Source organism: Opisthocomus hoazin, chromosome 7 (genome assembly GCF_030867145.1).
Source record: "Opisthocomus hoazin isolate bOpiHoa1 chromosome 7, bOpiHoa1.hap1, whole genome shotgun sequence".
NCBI classification, from domain to species: domain Eukaryota; kingdom Metazoa; phylum Chordata; class Aves; order Opisthocomiformes; family Opisthocomidae; genus Opisthocomus; species Opisthocomus hoazin.
In genome coordinates, this window is record NC_134420.1 from 46,626,387 (window position 1) to 46,647,442 (window position 21,056).

Consider the following 21,056-nt stretch of genomic DNA (forward strand, 5'->3'; position numbering starts at 1 on the left):
GAACAGTCTATATGCAAGGCTTATTATTCTGGGTTTGTATGTAATTTAAATGTACTGTTTATCTCCACAGCACCTAGTTTTTAATAGGAGGATAGTGACTTTTTTCATTTCTCTTGAACACTACTTGAGAAAATGTATCAGGAGCATTGGCAGCAGGCCAATGAAGAGTATGTAATTTCCAAATTAAAAATATTCAGGATCCAAGCTAGAAAGCCTAGAATGGTAGTCCATTATAAAAATAAACTTATGTTGGTGAATAGGTGCATATCTTTGCATTGCAGTGGCTGGGGGGCGGGGGGAGCATATTGCACCTGGGTGGAGTTGTTACTTTGGCAGGGTTTACATACATGACAAAAACTGCACAAACATTAATTCTGTGAAAACACGAGGGGGAACCTGAAAGTGGATGCTTTTCATACTTACAGATACATTCAGGATTTGATATGTGAGTTTTCCAAAAGAGTTAGCAGGATAGGAAAGTGGTGAGTGTGCAAATACTAGAGTTAAATTTGTGTCTCATTTGACTCCTATCGTGCTGTGTTTGAATGTACGGCTATACTTGTTCTCTATATAGTTTTTCGCTGTTGTAATGTTTTTGTTTCTGTCATTTCTGAGCATCTATGATTTTTAAGGACAGGGCAGAAATTAAGTGAAATCTCAAAATACCAGGTACTGTTTGGTCTGTTTTAACAACAGAATCACAATTTTCCTGACTCAGAAATGAAAAGCATTGTATGATTATTATTTGGAATTTCCTAAAACAAGATAATAGATTGATTATTTGTAGTGGCAAAGTGGTTTGCTTCCTTAAAAGGTGGTTATTATATATTTCAAGCATATGAATAAATCTATATATTTCTAAACCACTGCTTAAAGCACATATTGAAATGTAAGTCAATGAACAAGTTTCACCTGTAAGAATTTGATGTCAACTCTTAGTCATGATCCGTATAGATACTTTCACTGTAACTTGTTATCCTTCAAAAGAATGTTTGTGCAGCTTGTAAAAATACTTTAAAATTGCATGTCTGGAAACTGTAGTTCAGAGGACACTCTAGCTTTAAAGAGATGTGATGATGTAGATTGGAACAGAACTGCAGAATCAGCACGTGCAGGGAAATTTGAAAATTAAGTGTTTTATTTGGTCATGAGCTGTTGTTTTCCAGTCTTGCTCCCTTCAGGAAAAATAGAAAACATATATGGAAACCTAATGAACAAGTTATGTATATATAGTTGCTGAGGCACATGTGCTTGTGATAAGTTTACACATAGACAATTGTCTTAATTGCATTGTGTGTTTGTGCATGCATTGGTCCTGCATGAATGCATGGTGCTTGCTGTTACGAATCTGGCCATAGCTTTCCTTGTATTGTCATGGTCATGACATGTATATGCCAGTGCATTGCTTACAAAAATATCTTTTAACTCTTTTGCTGTGTAGTGAATAATATTCATGAAATAAAACCTCTCTAGAAGTATTTCTGCATTTATTTACTCTCATTTACAAATTCCATGAATTATCTGCCCTCCCTTTTGCATTCATGGTAATTGAGGCAATGTACAGTCATATCCAGAGGTTAAGTAAGGAAACTCCTGTTCCTCACCATGACTATCTTATTAAAAGTAGTAAGTCTTTCTAGTTGTGTAATGATTTTAAGGTACTTTTTTGTGAGTATGGTTTGGTAATAGTAATTACATTTTGTCTGGAATTAGTCTTGTGTGACTTTAACGCACGCACACCTGCACATACACACACACACAAAGATGAAGGGGTAAAGAAAGCTTTGAGAGTAATGTAGCACTGTACAGATTTTTCATCCGACACTCTAGTTGGGTCAAAAAGCAACTAATTGTAAAGGTGCTGCTTCCCCTTTCCCCAGAATACACCTTAACACTCTAAAGCAAATCTGAAGCCCTTCTTCCAAGGCTGTAGTAGAGGCAGAGTAAACCATGCTTGTCGTATTGGAGTCTGTTTCTTGTTTTACATTCCTCAGCAGGAGATACTGTGAGCCTGTTCTTCCTCTCCTTCCCTCTTTTAGCAATAAGGAATGCTGTTTACCTGGAAAAGAAAGACCTGGATATTGCATGAGTGTGTAAGCAGAAGAATCTGTGTGATATGCAGAGAGGCAGCGTTCTCTTCACACATGTGGCTTAACTGATCAGTGTCTTCCATGTGTGCTGTGCTTTCAGCGTCAAACTCAGTGCGTGCGAGCTGTCAGACATGCCCTTGCAAAGTGGCAAGGGTGGTTGCAGGTTTCTCTACATGGTATAGGAGGGAGAAGAGAGGTTGAAAGGATGATCTGGCATGAGTCAAACATAGCAAGAGTGGCTGGTAGCTGTTGAGCAACACAAAGTATGGAAGATGAAGAAAACATCTTGCATGGAAAAAGAGGGAATAGTGTGCAATGACTTACAAGATAAAAAGGAGCTAATGATAACTGAAAAATCATCAAATACTGTCTGGTCTTTCCTGTGACTATAATCACCCTTTCATGTATAAATCCTCATGTCTACTTTTTCCATCCCGTTTCTTTCCTTGTACATTTTGATTGGTTAAATATAGTGCCTTTCTGGCCAGGCTGTATGCAGAAAGACTCCTCATCAGAAGTACAATCAAGTATCCAGTATCTGCCTGACTCGTTGGAGTGTTATGAATATGATTTTACTAGACCCTTTACAGTACGCTGAAAATGTATAATGCCTGATCTGCACCAGGTACTGCAGGCGCTAAAGATGGGGAGAATGCACGCTTTGAAGTACAGCATTTTGAATTGCCAAAGTGTTTAAAGTATGAGTGCAGCTACCTTCAGAATATCTTGAAATGTGCTTCAGGGAGAGCAGCACTTATCACCACAGTAATTTTTATGTAGTGCTTCAGGAGGAGTTATAGAAGACCTAGCACAAGTGCAAGAGGAATTTGGTTATTTTCTTCTTTAGAAACCTTCATTGCTTCTATTTTACTAACGGCTAGAACGAAGCTTAAGTTCAGAGCAAAGACATTACAAATTTATTAAAAAAGACTCTCCAGGGAGTGCATTGGAGGCTCTTATCTGAGAGTTCACCTGCATCTTCAGTAGACCATTTACTCAGAGAAAAGGGTGCGTGGGCAAGGTGTCTTACTGGCACTTTATGCAGAGTGACCTTTCTTTTATGTCGGACACTTAAAATTACAATATTTTTCTTCACTTCTAAAGCTGTAGTTTTCTGGGGTTTTGTTCAGAACTCTAATTAAGCAAAGCCTTAGTTGTTTGTTGCAGTAGCGGAGATTGAGTACATTTGGATAAGAGAATTTTCACTATAATTAATGGGCATCAGGAAACATGATCCTGCCTAGATAAAAGGGAGTTCTGGATCATTAAGATTTAGATAATGGAAGGGGTTATATGTGAAAAGCAATTGTCTGGTATGACAATAGCAAGAGAAAAATGGGATGGGGGAGTTTACTTTGTTTGTAGCTGGTTTAGAAAACATAAACACAGCATGCTTAGTAAAAGTCTAGCAGACACTATGTTTGGAAATTATGTAATAACTCCATATAGGCTGTAATGATATCCTGAAACCCTGTATTTAAACTAACCTGAATTACAATGAGAGATAAACAGAATATTTACCCATCCCTTATGAGCTGCTGCTGATATGTAAATTTATTCTTCTACTTTGCACAAATATACTTTTGAGCTACTGCTTAAACACTTCAAGGTCCTTAGCCAAACAGTTTTAATGATGCCTCCAATATTATGAAAGTGTGACATTTGATGAATGCCTTGTATAGTTGTGATATCAGGGAAAGTGTAAACAAAAAACGCGCATCAAGTCATCGTGCAACACCTAGATAATTTATAATTTTACTGTTTATATCCATCTTGACATTTTTTATCTGCCAAAGGCAGGTTTCATTTGGAATCTTAATCTGAGATTTATTTGGTGGATCTGGAAATCATAGCTAGAGTTCCCACAGGAAATGGTCCATCTACCAGCAGATTAAATGGCAGTCCTGCAGTTGTTAAGGGAGCTCTGCATTTAACACACATGCATACTCATTCAGTCAGCACTGTGGAGAAAAATTAAAGTAGTAACCCAGGTTTAGGAACAATGTAGCTAAAAAGTCCCATATTTGCTGAATGACAAAGGGTTATATAGCAGCATTTCATTTTATTATTCGTGCTTGAATTTCTTGTTTGCTTTGTTGAGTCTGCTGACGAATACTAATAAACGCCTGCAACAATCCAGACGAGAGATGCCTGGCAACAAAGCTATGCGGTGGACCTCCCTGATCTTCTCCAGTTCACAACCTGACCTTTTGAAAAATTGGCTGGGCTAAGCTGCAGAATTTGGGTGTAATGGTTATTGTTAACTCCAGCTTTAGGATTTATTAATTTGTGTGATCAAGACTTACCTATACTTCAAAGTTTCAAAAGACCAAACACAATCATCCATCCATTAGAACTAACATTGTGTTTCAGTGAATCCCACTTAGTATCTGCTTAGAGATTCTGCTGTTTTGATGCATTCAGAATATAAAAATGCTTTTTCAAGTGTGAGGCCAGTCCAGTGAAAATCTGGTGTCTTCTCAGAGACTAATATTTTAAAATAAAAATGTGTTAATGAATTGCAAACGGGGAGTGGAATGCCAAAGGAAGTGATATTTACACATTAATAAATGCATCATGATTAACTGCAGTGAATAACAAAATAATGATTTGCAGTGTATTTTAAAGACTTAGAAGCGTTCTTCTATTTTAAATATTTACCCGTTTGTGCACAGTTGCTGTTTAGGTGCAAAATAGGAGGGCAACAGACTTAGGCAAGGGAAACATCATTACTAAAATAGTCAGAATCCTGAGAGAACTGTAAAAATTACCTTTGAAAGAATAACTCCAGCTGTTCTTAATCTGCTTCTCAATTTATTTCTTTATAAAGGGTGTTGCCAGGGTTCCACACAAGTACAGGTGAATAAAGAAGCATTCAAAGTAACACAGATGTCCCCCTGCTTAAATTGCTAACACAGAATGAATTCACTGTTCTCTTTAGATTCCTTTAAGGAATAAAAAAAATGAACCATTAAGCTTCTCAGGTTTGTCTGTATTTTAGCAGACAAAATATTTTCAAGCCTCTTTTTTTGTGTGTGTTTGTATGTGTCATGGAATATAGAGCAAACTAAGACATTAATGCAAAATATAACAGGTTGTTCTTACTTCATTTGCAGAGAACTTTCTCAATAAAGTTCCAGTAAGAATATGTTGTTCTCTTTGGTCATGACTTTGGACAACTTAGATGCTTAGCTGTAGCCAGAGATTGAGCATTTGAATTGTATTGTTCTGTTAACCTGACTGACTTCTAAAACAGTTTTAATTGTTTGGAAGTTTTCTGTATTAGAACAAACAAACAAAAAAAAGTTGTTATTTCATTTCTTCTGACCACTATTGAAATTAGAGGAAGTTTGTGTATACTATACACTGCACGTTTGTCTTCTAATAAAGAAATACTGTAGTCTGTCATGTGAATGAAAATTATCTGCATAAAGGAATGTGGAAGGATACTAATCTAGTTACTGGGAATTTTACTCTTAATTTTTCGCTTGTGTAAATGTTACTTAATCATTTGTAAGAAAAATGGTAGTTTTTTTTTCCTGAAGTCCAATTGAAAAGAAATGCTAAAGCCTCTCTGACAGAAGAGAGAAGAATTTGAGTTTTCTGAGGAGGAAACAGGAGCAGGAAGGGCCACCAGTGAGGTAAGACAGGCTCCAAGGTACAGATGATACAGCACCTTGGACTTCTGCAGTTTTACTTCTGCTGGGACTTGCTCAATGACCTTGATCCAGTTGCTTCATTACTGTGTGCCTCAATCTTGGTAGCTTTAAAATGACTATCAGAACGCTTATGCATCCCTGATATATTATCTGTGTTTCCAGAAAACATTGTTTTCAAGGCTTATTTCAGTGAACTTCTGTCATTTGTTTCTTAAAATAACACCAGATATCCTATCTCAGTGTAAAATCCAGGACCTTTCTAAGAGTTACTTGAAAGTAATTTGATAGTCCTCATTCTTCTGAGTTGACCCATGGTGCTCTCATCAGGACCCACAGTTATGTATCATTGGGGCACTGAGCATACAATGCATCTACATGGTGATTTCCTCTTTGTTACTGCCAAGGGCTTGGCTGGTTGTATGCAGCTTTTTGGCTGGGCAGAGCACTGAGAAATAGAAGAAATTAGCTTTGTATTACAAAACTGATTTGAGCTCAGTCTTCACGTGTTATCAGATTCCAGTGACTGCCATTCTGATGTGCTGCAGAAGTGATTGAGATCTTAGAGTCCTACTGAATAATCATCTTAAAGTTTGCCCAGTTTTCTTTAAATGTTAGAAAAAGCGTGTCATGAAGGGACAATCATTTGCTGTTAGTTGCAGGTTATTGGTTCTTGATGTACTACACGGCACTGAAGGGGCCTAAATAATTTCTACTGTAAGTAAATCTGTAGTAAGTCCGAAGATGAGTAAAGCTGCACTTTCTTGTTTGTTTTGGAGAAAATGAATATTGACCTTGTATTTTTTGTAATTGTTTTCCAGAAACAGGAATTATTTTCTTCTTGAAAATTAAATACAGCATCTTTTATTGGGATTAACTCTGAAAACTTGTTTGCAGATTGTGGAAAGATAAAATAGTGAGGAAAAAGTCAAAACTAATGAACATGCTTTGAGATATGTATGTAAATCATGTATATAGCATCTGTGTCAACTCAAATATGAATGAAAAAGGAAAAAACAGGCATTCTAAAAATACATAAAACCTAAACCAACTCTTATCTTTCCATTTATACCAGGCAATAGGATCAGATTTCTTTCATCAGCCTCATTTTCTTTCTTTGCATATTTATGCCTATAAAATCCTTCAATTTTGGTTTTCCGCTCATTTTCAGGATTTATGCCTTTTAATCATTCAGTAAGGGCTGAACTGTTGAGCAATCGGAGTCTTTCACAGTCATTTTGTTTGGTAGAAGTTCCAGTAGTTATACAGCCGAGGGAATGAATGTTTGTCTTTGACAAAAAGGCTGACTCATCATTTTTAGCTCATGAAGGAATATTCGGCCATAGTACCAATTTCATTTGCATAGCCTGAAAAGTTAGTGCTTATCAGGTTCAAGTTTTCAGTTAGAGTTAAACATTTAATTTCTATTTATTATATGTATATCTCTAAGAATTCAAATCCACTGGCTTTAGATGTTATGAATTTAAGATAATTCCATAATCTGTTTTTCACATGAAGCTATTAAAATTGCTTTTTATTAATGCAACAACTGTCTTGTCCTAACACCTTGTTAGAACACTTGCAGGTGTGTGTGCATTGTCATACACACATGCTCAACAATTATATTTTCAGAAATTGTTTGTGATATTATTAATGTACAAAAAATCTAGATAATTTGAAAGCAAGTAATAAAGACTAGTAATTAGTCTTGTGAAGAAAAAAAAAAAAGAAGGTGAAGTTCTCAAGTAATGCTCTTACACACTTGACAGTTATTCCAGCAAGCTGAGGTAGATGCGTGGTTTGCAAGTAGGGGCAAGAGCAAGTATTTTTAAACTGTAGTAAGCGTGTCCTTTTATTCTAGTGGGAATAGGTTAGTTTGATATAGGGGTCGGGTGGCTCTTTGCTTTGATGGTTTTGTTGGATAGTGAATATTCCCTCTTGGTGTTTCAAATTCAAAGTTTTTGGTATTATACGAACACAAAAAAAAAACCCATAGAAAGTGAAGCTGCGTTGTTTAGACTGAGAAGAAGAGACACATGATTAAATGTAAATTACAGTTAGTCAGTCACTGAATTTTGGGGGCTTTTACTGATTGAGGTTGCAGTTAGTTCCTCAAATGTAGCATGATGTTTCGTTCTGCATTTCTTTCGAATGTTTTTAATCTGACAGTGTCGCGCAGGAAAAGTAAGCTACTGAGTTTGCAGTCAGCTTTGCTCACGCTCCCAGAGTGTGTATGGCTCATTCCCTTCCTTCCTGATTTTGCTCTTTGTCCTCTTCTGCCTTTTACTGCCTTCCCTCTAGGGGTTCATTCATGCAGTCTTTTGCAGACACATGAGAACATGCTTCACCTGTGCTACGGACCAACTTAAAACAAACACTAGGAAGGTATAGGTAGCAAGTGGTAAGTACTACGACACTTGAAGCTGGTTTGGAGAACTAAGGGCTTCCACTGGCCCCATACTCATCTGCAGGCAGGTCTGTAGCCAACCCTGTGGTGCTGCGTCCATGTTCTGTTGTTTTTTGTTAGTTTTCCTTTATTGTTATTCCGCAGACTTCCCCTGCAAACCTCTGAGCTGATCAGCGCAATTTTGGTGGGGTGCTGAAAGACTACAAAGAGGGGGAAGGAGGTGCCCACACAGCTTCTGCTGGATGATGGGACTGCTGAATATGCTGAGTGATATAACAAGGGAAGCTACTGCCTGTTTAGCCTTCCAGATGAATCTACACCTTCTGTACACTTACATCTTTCACACTTCTTTCCTTATTACCAGTGTTGGTACTGGATTCTCTAGTGCTGTGCTTTCCCTGATCTTGGTGCCAATCCCCCACTTCTAAGAAGCAGCTCTGAGAAATAGTGACTGCCTGCAAAATGTGTTAGGTTCAATGTTTTTACTTGACTTTTTAACCACTCCCAGCTTAACAACATTGAATTCTGTTCTGCCTTTACTATTTCAAGCCGTGACAGCATTATCTTCCCCTTACATGCCTCACAGCCAATTCCCAACTTTAATTCTAGTGTCTTTATATTCCTTCTTCCTAACATTTGCTTTTCTTTCCCTCAATGTGAACAAGCTATTCATTCAAGATAAATACATACAGAAGATCAGCTGTTCAGTTTCTCTCTATAGTGAAATATTAATCTAGGCTACTGAACTTGTTCTGTTTTATATGGAAAATAAGTTGTTTAGTATACTCAAGAACCAGGATCAATGGTGGTGATACCACTTAATGAAAACTACAGCATTTTTTCCAAAGCTTGCAAGGCTGTTTTACCCTTTCTCTGATGTTCCTTGTGCAGCCTGATTATTGCAAATGCTACTTAGTCCCCAGTGTGTCTCTGCAGCATTGGTAATTAGTGCACAATACAATTTGCAGGAGGTGGGAGGGATAGCACTGCAGTGCATTGATTAATATTACTACTTAGTTTAACAGCAAGACAAGCTACCATGTACCAAGGCCTAAATTATTTGGGGTGGGAGTCATGGGCCATATGGAGAATAAATTGGTTTTAAAAATTAAAAAATCGCTGTACCCATTGATTTGACAGTGTTCAAAATATCTTCCCCAAAGCATTCTACTGACAGATCTAGCATGTTGACCAGAAAAATGCATTATAGCTTTATTAAACAAGTAACAACCTCTAACCTAAATGCCCTTGGGCAGAGTGCTTCCAATTCTGAGTGGAGGAGGCTACCATCATCTTCTCTCTTACAAAGCCATCAGGGAAAAAAACAGATCCTCTGTGTTTCCCCTAACATTTCTGGGAATGCCACTTACAGACTTGCTGTGATGCTGCTAAGTCTTACCCATGTGCTTGAGGGAATTGAATCTGGATGAAAAGGTGTGCTGCAAATGTAAGTCACTTAAAGAATCAGCTTTAACATTAATAAATGCCAACACTAGTCTAGTCCCGTTCTAAATTCTTTTTCTTTCCAGCTGCGGTAACTTACAGTTGAATGCATAAAAATGCGTATCTTAATGTGACCTAAGGATTTAGCCTGAAGTTCAGCTCCTAATGTGGATGTTTACCTCATCATGCAGACAAGTTAATTCCTTGTGGGTTTTTTTTTTAAAAAAACAAACAACAACAAAAAAAACCCAAAACAAAGCAAAACAAAGCAAAACAAACAAAAGAAACCCCCAAACCCCTGTCTGCTGACTTAACCTGTCATCTGGAGAACTTTGCTACTTCTTGGGAGCTCGTATTCAGGATGTTACAGAAAGGCTACTATACAAACTACCTCTGTTATCACTGCTGCTCTGCCACATAGGCACCAATGATACTGTTGGAATGACCTGGGAAGTATTATGTGTGAACTGTTGTTCCTCTAGTACAAAAATCAGTGGTTGTAGTTTAGAGGAATGGTGAGAGTGGCTTCAAGCAGATTTGTGCTGAAGTACGTAAGGAGAATACAGATGAGCAGCAGGTACAATAACTTTTTCCTCAAGTTGTTAACACATAGTTTTGTATGGGAACTTGTTAAACTTTTGACTTGGAAGCTGTGCTTTTGTGTCTTACATGCAGCATGACACCTTGGTACTGATTGATGTGTAATATAGAGATATTTGTAGATGATATCAACTGTATAGACAGTTTCTTACTATTTCTGAGGAGGAAGTAGTAAGTTGGATCAAAGAATCTATACCATATAATTTTTCCAAAATGTTTGGAGATGTTAACTTTATTAAATGACCAGAAGGTCCAGTGTTTGTTCTTTACTAATCTTAATGAAAGAATGGAGAATATTTGCACTTTTTTCCATTTGCAGATTTTTAGTCTTCTTCCTCCTCATTTTTAATATAGTTCTATAATTAAAACTTGCTTGTTCTTACTTTATGAAAGAACATTCATGTTATGTAGATCTATCTTTCATTTAAATACCTTGATATCAGAAATATGTCCTAAAAATATCTAGTAGCCAAGCTTAATAGAACAAATGATCACACTCAACATTTGAATCAGATAACTTTTCGCTTTGGCACAATTTGTGCTTTGCATTCTTCAAGTTCTTTAGTTGTATGAGCCTGAACCTTACACTCTTTAGGAGTGGATAATAGGGCCTTAAATTTGTTGTTGCTAATTACAGCTTGCTGATACTCCTTTTGTAGCCAAAATGTATGTGAAAAAGACCTCGGTATAAGTAAGAGCCTTGTTCACAACCTGCAAATTTCCCTGCCTACAGCAGAAATTCATCATGTCTCACTAGAGTAGAGCTGATTTTTACAAAAGATAGGTAGATAATTTCCTAGGGTCAACATTATTTTCAGCAGCCATTTAAGGGGAAGAGGGATTAGGAAATGGTGATGAATTTTTAAAGTTTCCATGAGAAAATTCCAGAAAATAGGTTGTAACTCCTACATCTGTGCTCTAGGTAACACAGCTCTCATTCCTTGGTGGGATGAGGAAGCTGTGAATCTGCAACTAGAGTGCTTTCTCCTTTCTGCTACAAATAAGAATATGGCAAGCCATTTTTGAATGAGAAATCTCAAGTTTGTGCTTCTTTCTCCATATGAAAATATGTGTTTGCTTCTATTTCCAATTAGAAACAGCCATCCTGGAACAGAAAAAAGAAGATTTCTGTGTTGAGTTTCAGTTTCATCAGAATTCTCAAAAAACCCGAAAATTTTTCATCCAGGCAGAAGCTGAAGCACTGAAACTTTCAGATTTGCCAGTAACTAGTCAAAGAGGAGGAGCCCCAAACGGTTGTTATTCCAGTCCTGAAGAGTCAAGGTAGAAATAAATCTCTCTATATATAGTTTTTCTGGATTCAAATTATAGACAACATACATACGGATTTTTGGATAAAGATAGGGAAGTTTACTTTGCAACTGAGAATCAGTAAGTCAGCTTTTTACTTAGACTCACCATATCTGCCCTTCTTTCCTTGTGGAATGCAGCATTTCACCACTGTATTCTCTAGCAGGGACAGTAAATATGGTCATGGTTTATGTGACACACTGCGGGTATTTCAATATTGTGATCTCTCCAGAGAATTTTGAAATGCATGCTGAACAGAATTAGAAAAGATGTTCTAAAAGTCTAGTAATACCTGTGGCTTTACCCAAAGCGGGATGAGTGAGTACAAAGCAGAAATGAAGCAGGGTGGAAGTAGGAAGCAGGAATAAAGAAGCTAGGAAGCCTGAATAAAGTAGGGTGAAGTCCAGAAGAAGTTAGAAGAGTGAAGATGAGGAGCAGTAATACCTTGTAGACAGTCTGTGACAGGCATCTGGAGAAGGGCACACATGGTTGAAAAGTGTAATCAAACTCTGGAGATTTTATTCTGTCGTTAATTTTGGTCATTTGTTGTCATTAATTTCCGTACTGAGCTATGACCTTCTACTGCAGTCTTAAGGAACATCTACACTCAGGTTATATGTGACATAGTATATGAAGGTATACCTAGCTGACTAGGGAACATGCTGCCAGTTTTGAGCAACTTAGGCATTCTAAAGCTCATGTCCTAACTGAGAGTGACAGAGTTGCTACTGAAAAGAAGATCAAGGCTGCAGAGCCCTGTGATGTACTTTTGAAAAATATACTCAAATTCTTCACCTGTCTGGCAGATTTTGCACTTGGTTTTGTTATCTTTAGTATGATCTAATGGTGACCTATTAGTCCAAACCCAGTCCGTAGTACTTTTCCATCTGTCTTGTTGCCTTTTTTTTGCATTAGGGCCTGAGATATGCTGTTGGGGCAGTGTATCCTGCACTAAAAGCAAAATATAATCCTGAGTGCTTAAGTATAGCCCAGCACAGAGCCAGCCAAAGATTGTTGCTCCTACTCTTCACCAGTGCCACTTGCACTGGCAATCAGGCTGATCTTGGAACACTGAGATTAACTTCCCACGGCCGTCAGCATGTTGAACTATCTCATCTGCAAATATATTGCATGTAGGATCCTAAAGCTACAGGCCTACTCATTGTGGTAGGTAGTATATAAACCGCACAAAATCCATCCTTTCACAAATAGGTTGAGGTTAGAATATAAGATGAGAAAATATCTTGATATGGAATGACTCAGGAAATGTTGAGTCAGTGTTGATTTGCATTGCAGATGATGGTCTTAGCGTACCATCAATGTGACTTGTCAAGTTTTCTTTTAGACATCAGGAAGAAAACATATGAGGGATTGAAAGATGGTGATGAGGGATATTCAAACTTGTTCATGGGAAGCAGCTAAAAAAACTTGAGGTTTGTAATGTCTGGGCAGTAGTATCCAGAGGCATCTGTCATTTGCAGTCCAGAACAGTACTAAATGAAATTTGCTAGACAGAGTAAAGATGAAATAGACTTTGAAGGATCTTGAAAATGAAGACAAGCAGTTTAAACACTCTCCCAACCCATGTATAGTATAATACACTAAGTAAGTACTGCTTTGATGTGAATGTCCTTGCTGTATATGTTCAATGTGCTTTAGGTTCACCATAGTTTGCCTGCGGAGTACAGATCTTAACTTGCTTCTTAAAGAATCATAAAGAAAATAAATCCAATTGAAGCAGGTGAAGAAAGAAGTGACTGAGTACAAACAAGTCTCTACCTAAGAGGGTGACTCTTTGGAGCAACAGATGGCTCTCCTTTTCTTTCTAGGATGTGAATTACACATAATGAAAGTAATGTATACAGTAGAAATAGCAGTTCAGAAGGCAAAGCATTTCTGTGGCTATTTCTAGTGACTCATTGGCTGTGAGGCCTGTAAACAGAAAATGCTTCAGGGAAGCGAATGTTAAAAATATTTGCTAATCCCCCTTCTAATACATTCGTCTACTGATTTTGTTGACATCTTACAAGTGAGATCTGAGTTACTGTTATTATCAATGGATAGCCAAGGAGTTTTATAGAAGTCTCACCTTGAGACAGAATTTTTGTGGCCATTGAATCTTGTCTTATTTTTCCTCTATCTATGTCTAAAAAAGTTATCTTAAAACTCTGTGAGTGGTATACAGTATGTAATTCCTACTGTCAGCTATAATATTTAGAACACCACCATCATTTTACAGATGTCTTGAAAATGAACTCCTAGATCTTGTCTTCTGGATATTCTCATTTCACTTCATATGGAATTGTCCATCCTGCTAAAGAATCTAGTTTCTTTCAACCTGAGCATTGATTTGATCCCCAAATGTGTCATTACTTTGTCTCTCCATGTTAAGCACAGGCTTGTAATATTTCCTTCCCTTAAGCATTTTCTCTTAATAGGCTTGATAGCCAATATATATTCATCTGGTTTATGCCTTAGCACTGCCATATATTTATTTACTATTCTAAATTTACAGATTTTTTTCAGAATTACGGATTTAAGAAGTGATAGGACACCCCTTCTACTGGCTATTTAATACATTTGAAATGATTAACAAGTTTTGGTAGTTTATTTCTGTGTATTTTGTTTCGGGGGGCAGGGGAGAAACTGGTTTTGCATTATTTTTCTTTTTTTTTTTCCTACTAAACACAGCACCATAGAAAGAAAGACTAAAAGGATGCTCCCTGATTTTATGTCATCATGGGAGGATGCTGCAGATTTAGGTGGAAAGACAGAAACTGCATTCCTTTTAAAAGAATTGGACACTCTGAGGGCCAAAAATAAAAAGGTAAAATTGACATATTCAGATCACAGTATTTGCTCTTGTATCATTGTCTTACAAAACATACATTTTAAACCGTTCCTAATTTAGTTTTGTTACTGATTTTGGTGCACAAATTAGTAGTTTTCTTGTCATTTTGGATTCTTAGTACCTGCTTAACAACTGCTTCGCTGGCATTAAAGAGATCTTTCATACTGAAAGAAGGTAGATTTGTATTAGATATAAGGAAGAAATTCTTTACTATAGGGGTGGTGAGGCACTGGAACTGGTGGCCCAGAGAAGATGTGGATGTCCCCTCCCTGGAATGTGCAAGGCCAGGTTGGATGGGGCTTTGAGCAATCTGGTCTAGTGGAAGGTGTCCCTGCCCATGGCAGGGGTTTGGAAGTAGATGATCTATAAGTCCCTTCCAATCCAAAACTTTCTGTGATTCTGTGACTCATCCTACCTTTTGACCTTTTTAATTAGTGACATAGGTTCTTGCATCATGGATGAAAACCAAGGAGGACAAAAACCAAGGCCAGTATTTCATTAATAGAATCTGGAGCTTGTGCTTCTGTACATGTGCGCCAGATAATGAATGTGCCCTGATACCTCCTCTTCGTTGAGGGGAAGAAAATTCTGTCCTACTTGCACACTGCATTGCTTCTAGCGTTAGTAGTGGTTGCATGAGCCTGAACAACAGGAAAGTCTATAGTCTTTCCATGAAGTGTCATTGAATATTCAACAGCAAGCACTCAAATGTCTGTCCAAGAATGGATTTAGTGAATTCACAGTTAAAAGAAAGGCCTCAATGTGTGCAAGACTACCAGTTTTCTATCTGTCGATGCACATGAATAATTATGCATTTACACCATTGTCTATTCAGGCTGTGATGTCAGTACTCTTGGTAGGAAATAGGCTATTCATGCAGACACCACCTGCATTATATTCCATGTAATTCTGAATTTTGTTAGCGAGAAGGACCACAGCTGGTGATACCTGAAGAAGAGAATCCCAAATAAAAATGGCACGCACATTGCTGCTTGTCTTGCAAAACAAGATAGGGCAGATGGTAAAAAATATCTTTTTAATATTTGTTGTTTAAATAAATAAATATAATTGATTGAACTTCTGTTGTATAGCTTAGTGTTCATACTTTGGGGATAAGAACCTGTTGTTTAATATTTTGTTGTGGTTAAAAGAGCTGGTTGTTTCAGCTAGGTAAGAATCTTACTGTCCATTTGTTCAATTTAGCTTCAAGATAAGCTGTCTGAAAAGGACAAGGAACTGAAGACAATAAAACTGGACTTGGAACTGCAAGAGAGAGCTACGGAAGCTAAGATTGCAGAAAAAATTGCAGGTACAGTAGGAAAGTGTTTAACAGATGGCTGTGTGGCTCATACAGTACCCGCGGTTGCTATATGACGTGGCCTAGTGAATGTTAGCTTTATTTGCTAAAGGAGGGAAGATTTGACTTTTTTTTTTTATGTGTGGCTGTTTAGAGTTGCTTAGAAAATAGGTGGCTTTAACATCCTGGTACTGGTATTAGCAGGAGCTTTACCTGTATTCATACTGATTTGGGCATTAAATGCATTGTTAACACCATGTCAATCCAATCACAAAAAGGTTGTTTGTTTTGTTGGAAGGTCCTGAACAAACAAGGGGAAATAATGATTACCAGTGCCTCTACCTTTCAACCAGCAGTTCAAATACCACTTATTGTTTTAGCTCGTTCGGAGCAATACTACACCCTCCCCGTGTATGGAGATAGTCGCGCATTCACCTCAACTGGAGGCCTGCACTTTTCTTGAAAAATCTGTTCTTTTGGAAGTTAATGAATTTTTGTCTTATGATGGTATGACTCCAGTCAGTGAAGTTTATACAAATTCCCAAAATGAAAGGTTTTCAAGTTTATAGTTGAAAGTGAATGCACGCTTATATTTGTTTTTAGTTGTTCTTTGGGTAGACAGACAAGAATGGAGATAGTTTGTATTCTACGATTTTGGAATTTTCTCAAGTAATGAAGCTGAGTATTTTTATTATTGAAAAGTGACTGTGTGTACAGTGTACCCAGTGGATGAAAAATACTGTGAGGTTTTTCTCCAAGTGTTTCAAATAAATTAATGGGAGTGCTTTTATAAATTCATCGTATCATTTGTTCATAACTAAAGTGTAAGCTAGGTAAAATTGTGTCCTCACAGACCACACATGCTTCATATAGAATTAACAGTACTAATACCTGTCCCCAAAATATTGCTACTGAAGGGAAGAGTAACTGTCTTCAGGAAAATGGAAGAGAAAATAAACTCTCCAGCTAAAAGAACAGATGGCTGACATTCCACTTAATGTCAAACTCCTAAGAATACGTTATTCTGTTTATATTATAGATAGAAGAGAGAGTTCCTAGATTTTCGCTGGTGGAGGAAGGGAAAGGCGAATATAATCTACATATTAGGAAATAAAATGAAATACAGGCATAATTTTATTCTTATTTCATTTTACATAAACTGCTTGCTTTATTTTCAGAAGAAGAAAAAAAGCCGCACTGCATGTCATGGTTATATTCAGCAGCCAAAAGCTAATGCAAATTGTTTGGGTTGAATCCCAAGTTTTGTGTTTGTTTCTGGATGTTTGCACAATGTTTTACCTTTGTACCTATAATAGAGAAATATTCTCTTTGATATAGGTGTTGATTGCTCATTAAAACCTGGAAAGAAATGTGTGTCAAAAGGTGTGTCAAGACCATGTTGAGTTTCATTTTTATGGATACAGTTGAAATATTCATTAGTAAGTTGGTTTTTACTACAATACTGTTTAAACTTTCTAATTATGTTCTAAGTGTAATATTATTTTCAAAACAGCATGGCATGAATATGGATATAATAATTAATATAGCTGTTCCATTTTAAAAGGAAGAATAAGCCAAATTTTACTAAGAGCTACGATGTATAAAAAGGATGACCTTTAAAATACCTTTTTTTCTTCTTTTACGAGTTCAGGAAGTATAAAATCCTTTAAATGCTGAGGGAGAGGGCAAGAGGCTCCTTACTACTTAAGCTGTTTGCAAAAAGGAAGCATCGTTAATATTTCATGGGTTTTTTGCTTCATGTCTTGCAATTCTAAGAATGTTACCAAGCTGGATAAATGTTTTGAAATCTGGAATGATGTGAACCAAACTGAATTTGTGGAGGTCTATGTGTGTGTGTCTCATAAAAGCCTTGGGAGAGTTCTAACGGAGAAGCAGAACCTAATAATGAAGACTCAGTGCGTTTAAGGAAAAACTTTTTCCCCCTGTGTTAAATCCTCTGAGCAAAGGAGAACACATGCTGCTGTGATTTTGTGTTGCTAGTTAATGTTTAATTGCTGCAGTGTATAACACATGGTAAAGCTTGTAAATATGGGTGTTTGCATTTTTATTATTACTTAGTACTGACTTTATGATAAGAAAATGACTCCACAAAATTATATTGTAAAAAACATCAGAAAGGTACACCATAAAAATGTTATCTACTTTGAGGAATATTACAATTCTATTTTAAAATGTGACCCTCTGATTGATGGGTTTTACCTAAACAAGCCCTGTGAAAAGAACAGAAAGTCTGACGACAAAGGCCATTTTTAAATGAAGCCACAACCGTCTGCAGAAACAAATAACCCAAAGCTTGTCATTTTATGATTTTTACTTTCTTCAGAGGAGAAAGTGAAGAGGAAAAGTGTAAATTTGTGAAATGCGTCATGAGAGAGTAAAACTAGACTTAAGGCAGAAGATATACATGATGGAAGAGAATGTTTAATACTGTGTGCAGTTAATATGTATTTTCAGAGGATGTTTATTTTCAAATTTTACTAGCCTGGAAAATGGATTTTAGAACTTCCTTGGGTCCCTATCTCTGTTTCAGGTAGCTATGGCTAACGAAAATTTGGCAGTTTGCAGTTTTGGTTTGCAGTAAGCATTAGAGACTATTGTTTCTGGTGATCATAGTTGCCACAAATTCCTGCTGTTTCTTCATTGTTCTTCTGTTGGATTTCCTGTCATTGTAAGCCAATGTCAGAAGATGCCATTAATTTCACTCCCCATTATGAAGAGAAGAACAGAGGTGGAAGCAACATTGGGAAAATCAAGGGAAGAGCACATCATAAAAGAACTGAGACTAAGATAATGTATGCAAAAAGGGGAACACCACATGTGAAGTGGGCGTGAAGAATAGACATAAAAATCATAAAATGTGTGACTGCAGAACTTTCATATCTTGAACAGAAAAGAGAATGGGTGCACTCTATGGGAGGGGAAAGGGAGAAGGAGCGCACATCTTCTGAGGACAGCCTGGAAGATAAAGATGGAGGTGTTTCAAAAGTGTAAGTCTTCAAAAGAACCAGATCTCACTTTGGATAGACGTGACAAGTGACTTCATTTTTGCCTAACAGAAGAATTATACAGGGGCTATATGGGAACTTTCAGAGGAAAAAGCTGGTTGAGTGTGAGAATTGTAGAGCATAGTGGTAGCCTGTCTAAACTGGAAAAAATACCAAAGCCCTAGTCTTCTCACAGTAACTCGCACTATTACTGCAACAAGATGTAGCATAGTTGGCATCAGAGCCCCAGCTCTTGGAATATTTTTGTTGCTATCACAGTGCTATTGGAACTAAGAATAATTCTGAAAGAATATATAATAAAAAATATTTTTCATTACATCTGTAGCAAGGGCTATTCTGTGTGGGTTATTTGCCAGTATCTAATAGTAATGTTACCAAAATTTAACACTTTTTAAATCAGGGTCAACTGATTGAGTCTATCCCTGCTAAGTCTGGTAGGTGTTGCACACTACCTTCAACACCCAAAAACTGTGTTAGCATTCTGCAGATGCTCTCTGAAAGACCAAGGCAGTGATAGGAAATATAGTGGAGAAAGTGGAAGACAGTACTTCTAATACTGTTGTGTATGTTATACAGCTTTCAGTCTCTTGGAAACTACAGCAATACGCCTATAATGAAGTCCCTTTTTTCAGGTCTGTTTTTACAAAAATGTCGAGAATTAACATTTGTGTTATTTTGGAATTCTTGAATGTGGTATGGAAATGTTCGTGAATATTATTTGAAGTTTCCTAAATTAACTTGAAAAATAATTACTGAATGCATATGCAATAGTTTTAATAGCAAAAGTGAAAACAAGTATCCAAGCGACTATTAGCATAGAGTTAGTTTGATTTAATATCCCATAAAGTAAGAGGAAATAAGTAATCTTCCTGGTAATAAATTTTTGGGTGGCAATAACTTCCAGCACAGAAGAAAAGTATTTTCCATTTCTTCAAAGCTCCCTTTAGAGTCCCTTTTTAGGTGTTATTTTTCTTTCTTGCATGTCATCCATTAAAGATTAGCTGTGGAAGGTTGGAGCATGGAGAGATTATGAATGACAGAACAACTCCTGCAGAATAGTAATCAGTTTTTGGTATTTAATGCTGTTTGACTTTTGCAGACACATTTCTTATTAACCTTTGGTACAAATAGAAATCCAGGTTCCTGATATCTCATGGAGTAGATGAATTCAAGATCCTCTTCCAATTAAACTGAAATAAGGCCAATATTGGGCTTTAGCCAAAATAACTCAATAGTTCCCAACCCTTGTGTTTATAAACCTAAATATGAATGATATTTTATGGTTTAGGTAGGTAATGTGTGTACTTCCCTAACTCAGTTTTCTGTGCATAATTCATTTGTATATATAGTCTATATAGTTCTTAGGGGTTTTTTCCTATTAATGCTTCATTATGCAAAACTATTTCCTGACTATTTTTTCAAAATACTTCCTGATAAATAACAGAATTTTGAAAATAGCTGTAGGATTTGAATCCTCTGAATCAGAAGGTAGAGAATCTACCCAAAGGACAGAAAAAAATCCCCAAGATGGGGGTGTTGTGACTGAAAACATCTCAGCTTAATTTTTAACAGCTTAATTTGAGACACTGTATTTTTACCTTCAGATTGTCAGAATTGTTGATTGTCAATAAGTTGCATGCAGCTCTTTGAAGTAACGATAAACAATGAGCTGGCATAGGTTAAAATGTAAATTACTAAGCTATTTATGAGTAGAGCTTGTATGTAGAAAGCAAGCCAGTATCTTCTGCATATTTTTCTGATTAGTCTGGCCCTTCTCTCTTCCCCACTACAGTGCTAGACGAACATAAAGAATTGGGTTTTATTCAGGAATAAAAAGGTCTGCAAATAATCTACTTCTTGAGGTATTACAAAAACTTTTCTTTAACTGTCAAATTATAACTTGCAAACTTTAATGCAACATTTATGTTTTTCCCCCTAAAGTAAATATTCAGGCATCAGCAATTATTCACTGAAAAAAAAAAGTTTAATAGTATTATGGTTTGAATTTTGAAGTCAGCTGTGTTTAGTGTGTTAGAAGCAGAGGCTTAAGTATTGTACAGGGATTGGCTTTCACAAGAACTGCCTTGGGGTCTGTGTATAATACTCTGTCCTATTCTCTCCCACTTTATTTTTTTTTAAATTGAATTGGGATCTGAATACACAAAGAAAACCCTATGCAGAGCTGCCACTAAGCAACTTCAGCCTTTTATTAAGAACGCTCTGTTTATAGCATTGGAAATGTAGAAGCAGATGAATGCTGTGCACTAAATACATACAACAAGCACAAAGCAATAAAGAAGTCACTGTGTTCTATCAGTGTTTGTTCAGATTGCTGTATCTATAAAGTCACGTTTAGGTGTAAATGACTTGTAGTCTAT

General features: G+C 36.7%; 1 protein-coding gene across 4 annotated transcripts in view; it reads left to right on the forward strand.

The window, feature by feature from the left end:
* Nucleotides 1–21,056, forward strand: part of MIPOL1 (mirror-image polydactyly 1) — a 200,516-nt gene that overhangs the window by 33,203 nt on the left and 146,257 nt on the right. For all 4 annotated transcript variants that reach the window (XM_075425450.1, XM_075425449.1, XM_075425452.1 and 1 more), the window contains 3 exons: nt 11,291–11,477; nt 14,196–14,331; nt 15,559–15,664. In XM_075425450.1, the coding sequence (XP_075281565.1) occupies nt 11,291–11,477; nt 14,196–14,331; nt 15,559–15,664 (429 nt within the window). The remainder of the gene's footprint in view (nt 1–11,290; nt 11,478–14,195; nt 14,332–15,558; nt 15,665–21,056) is intronic.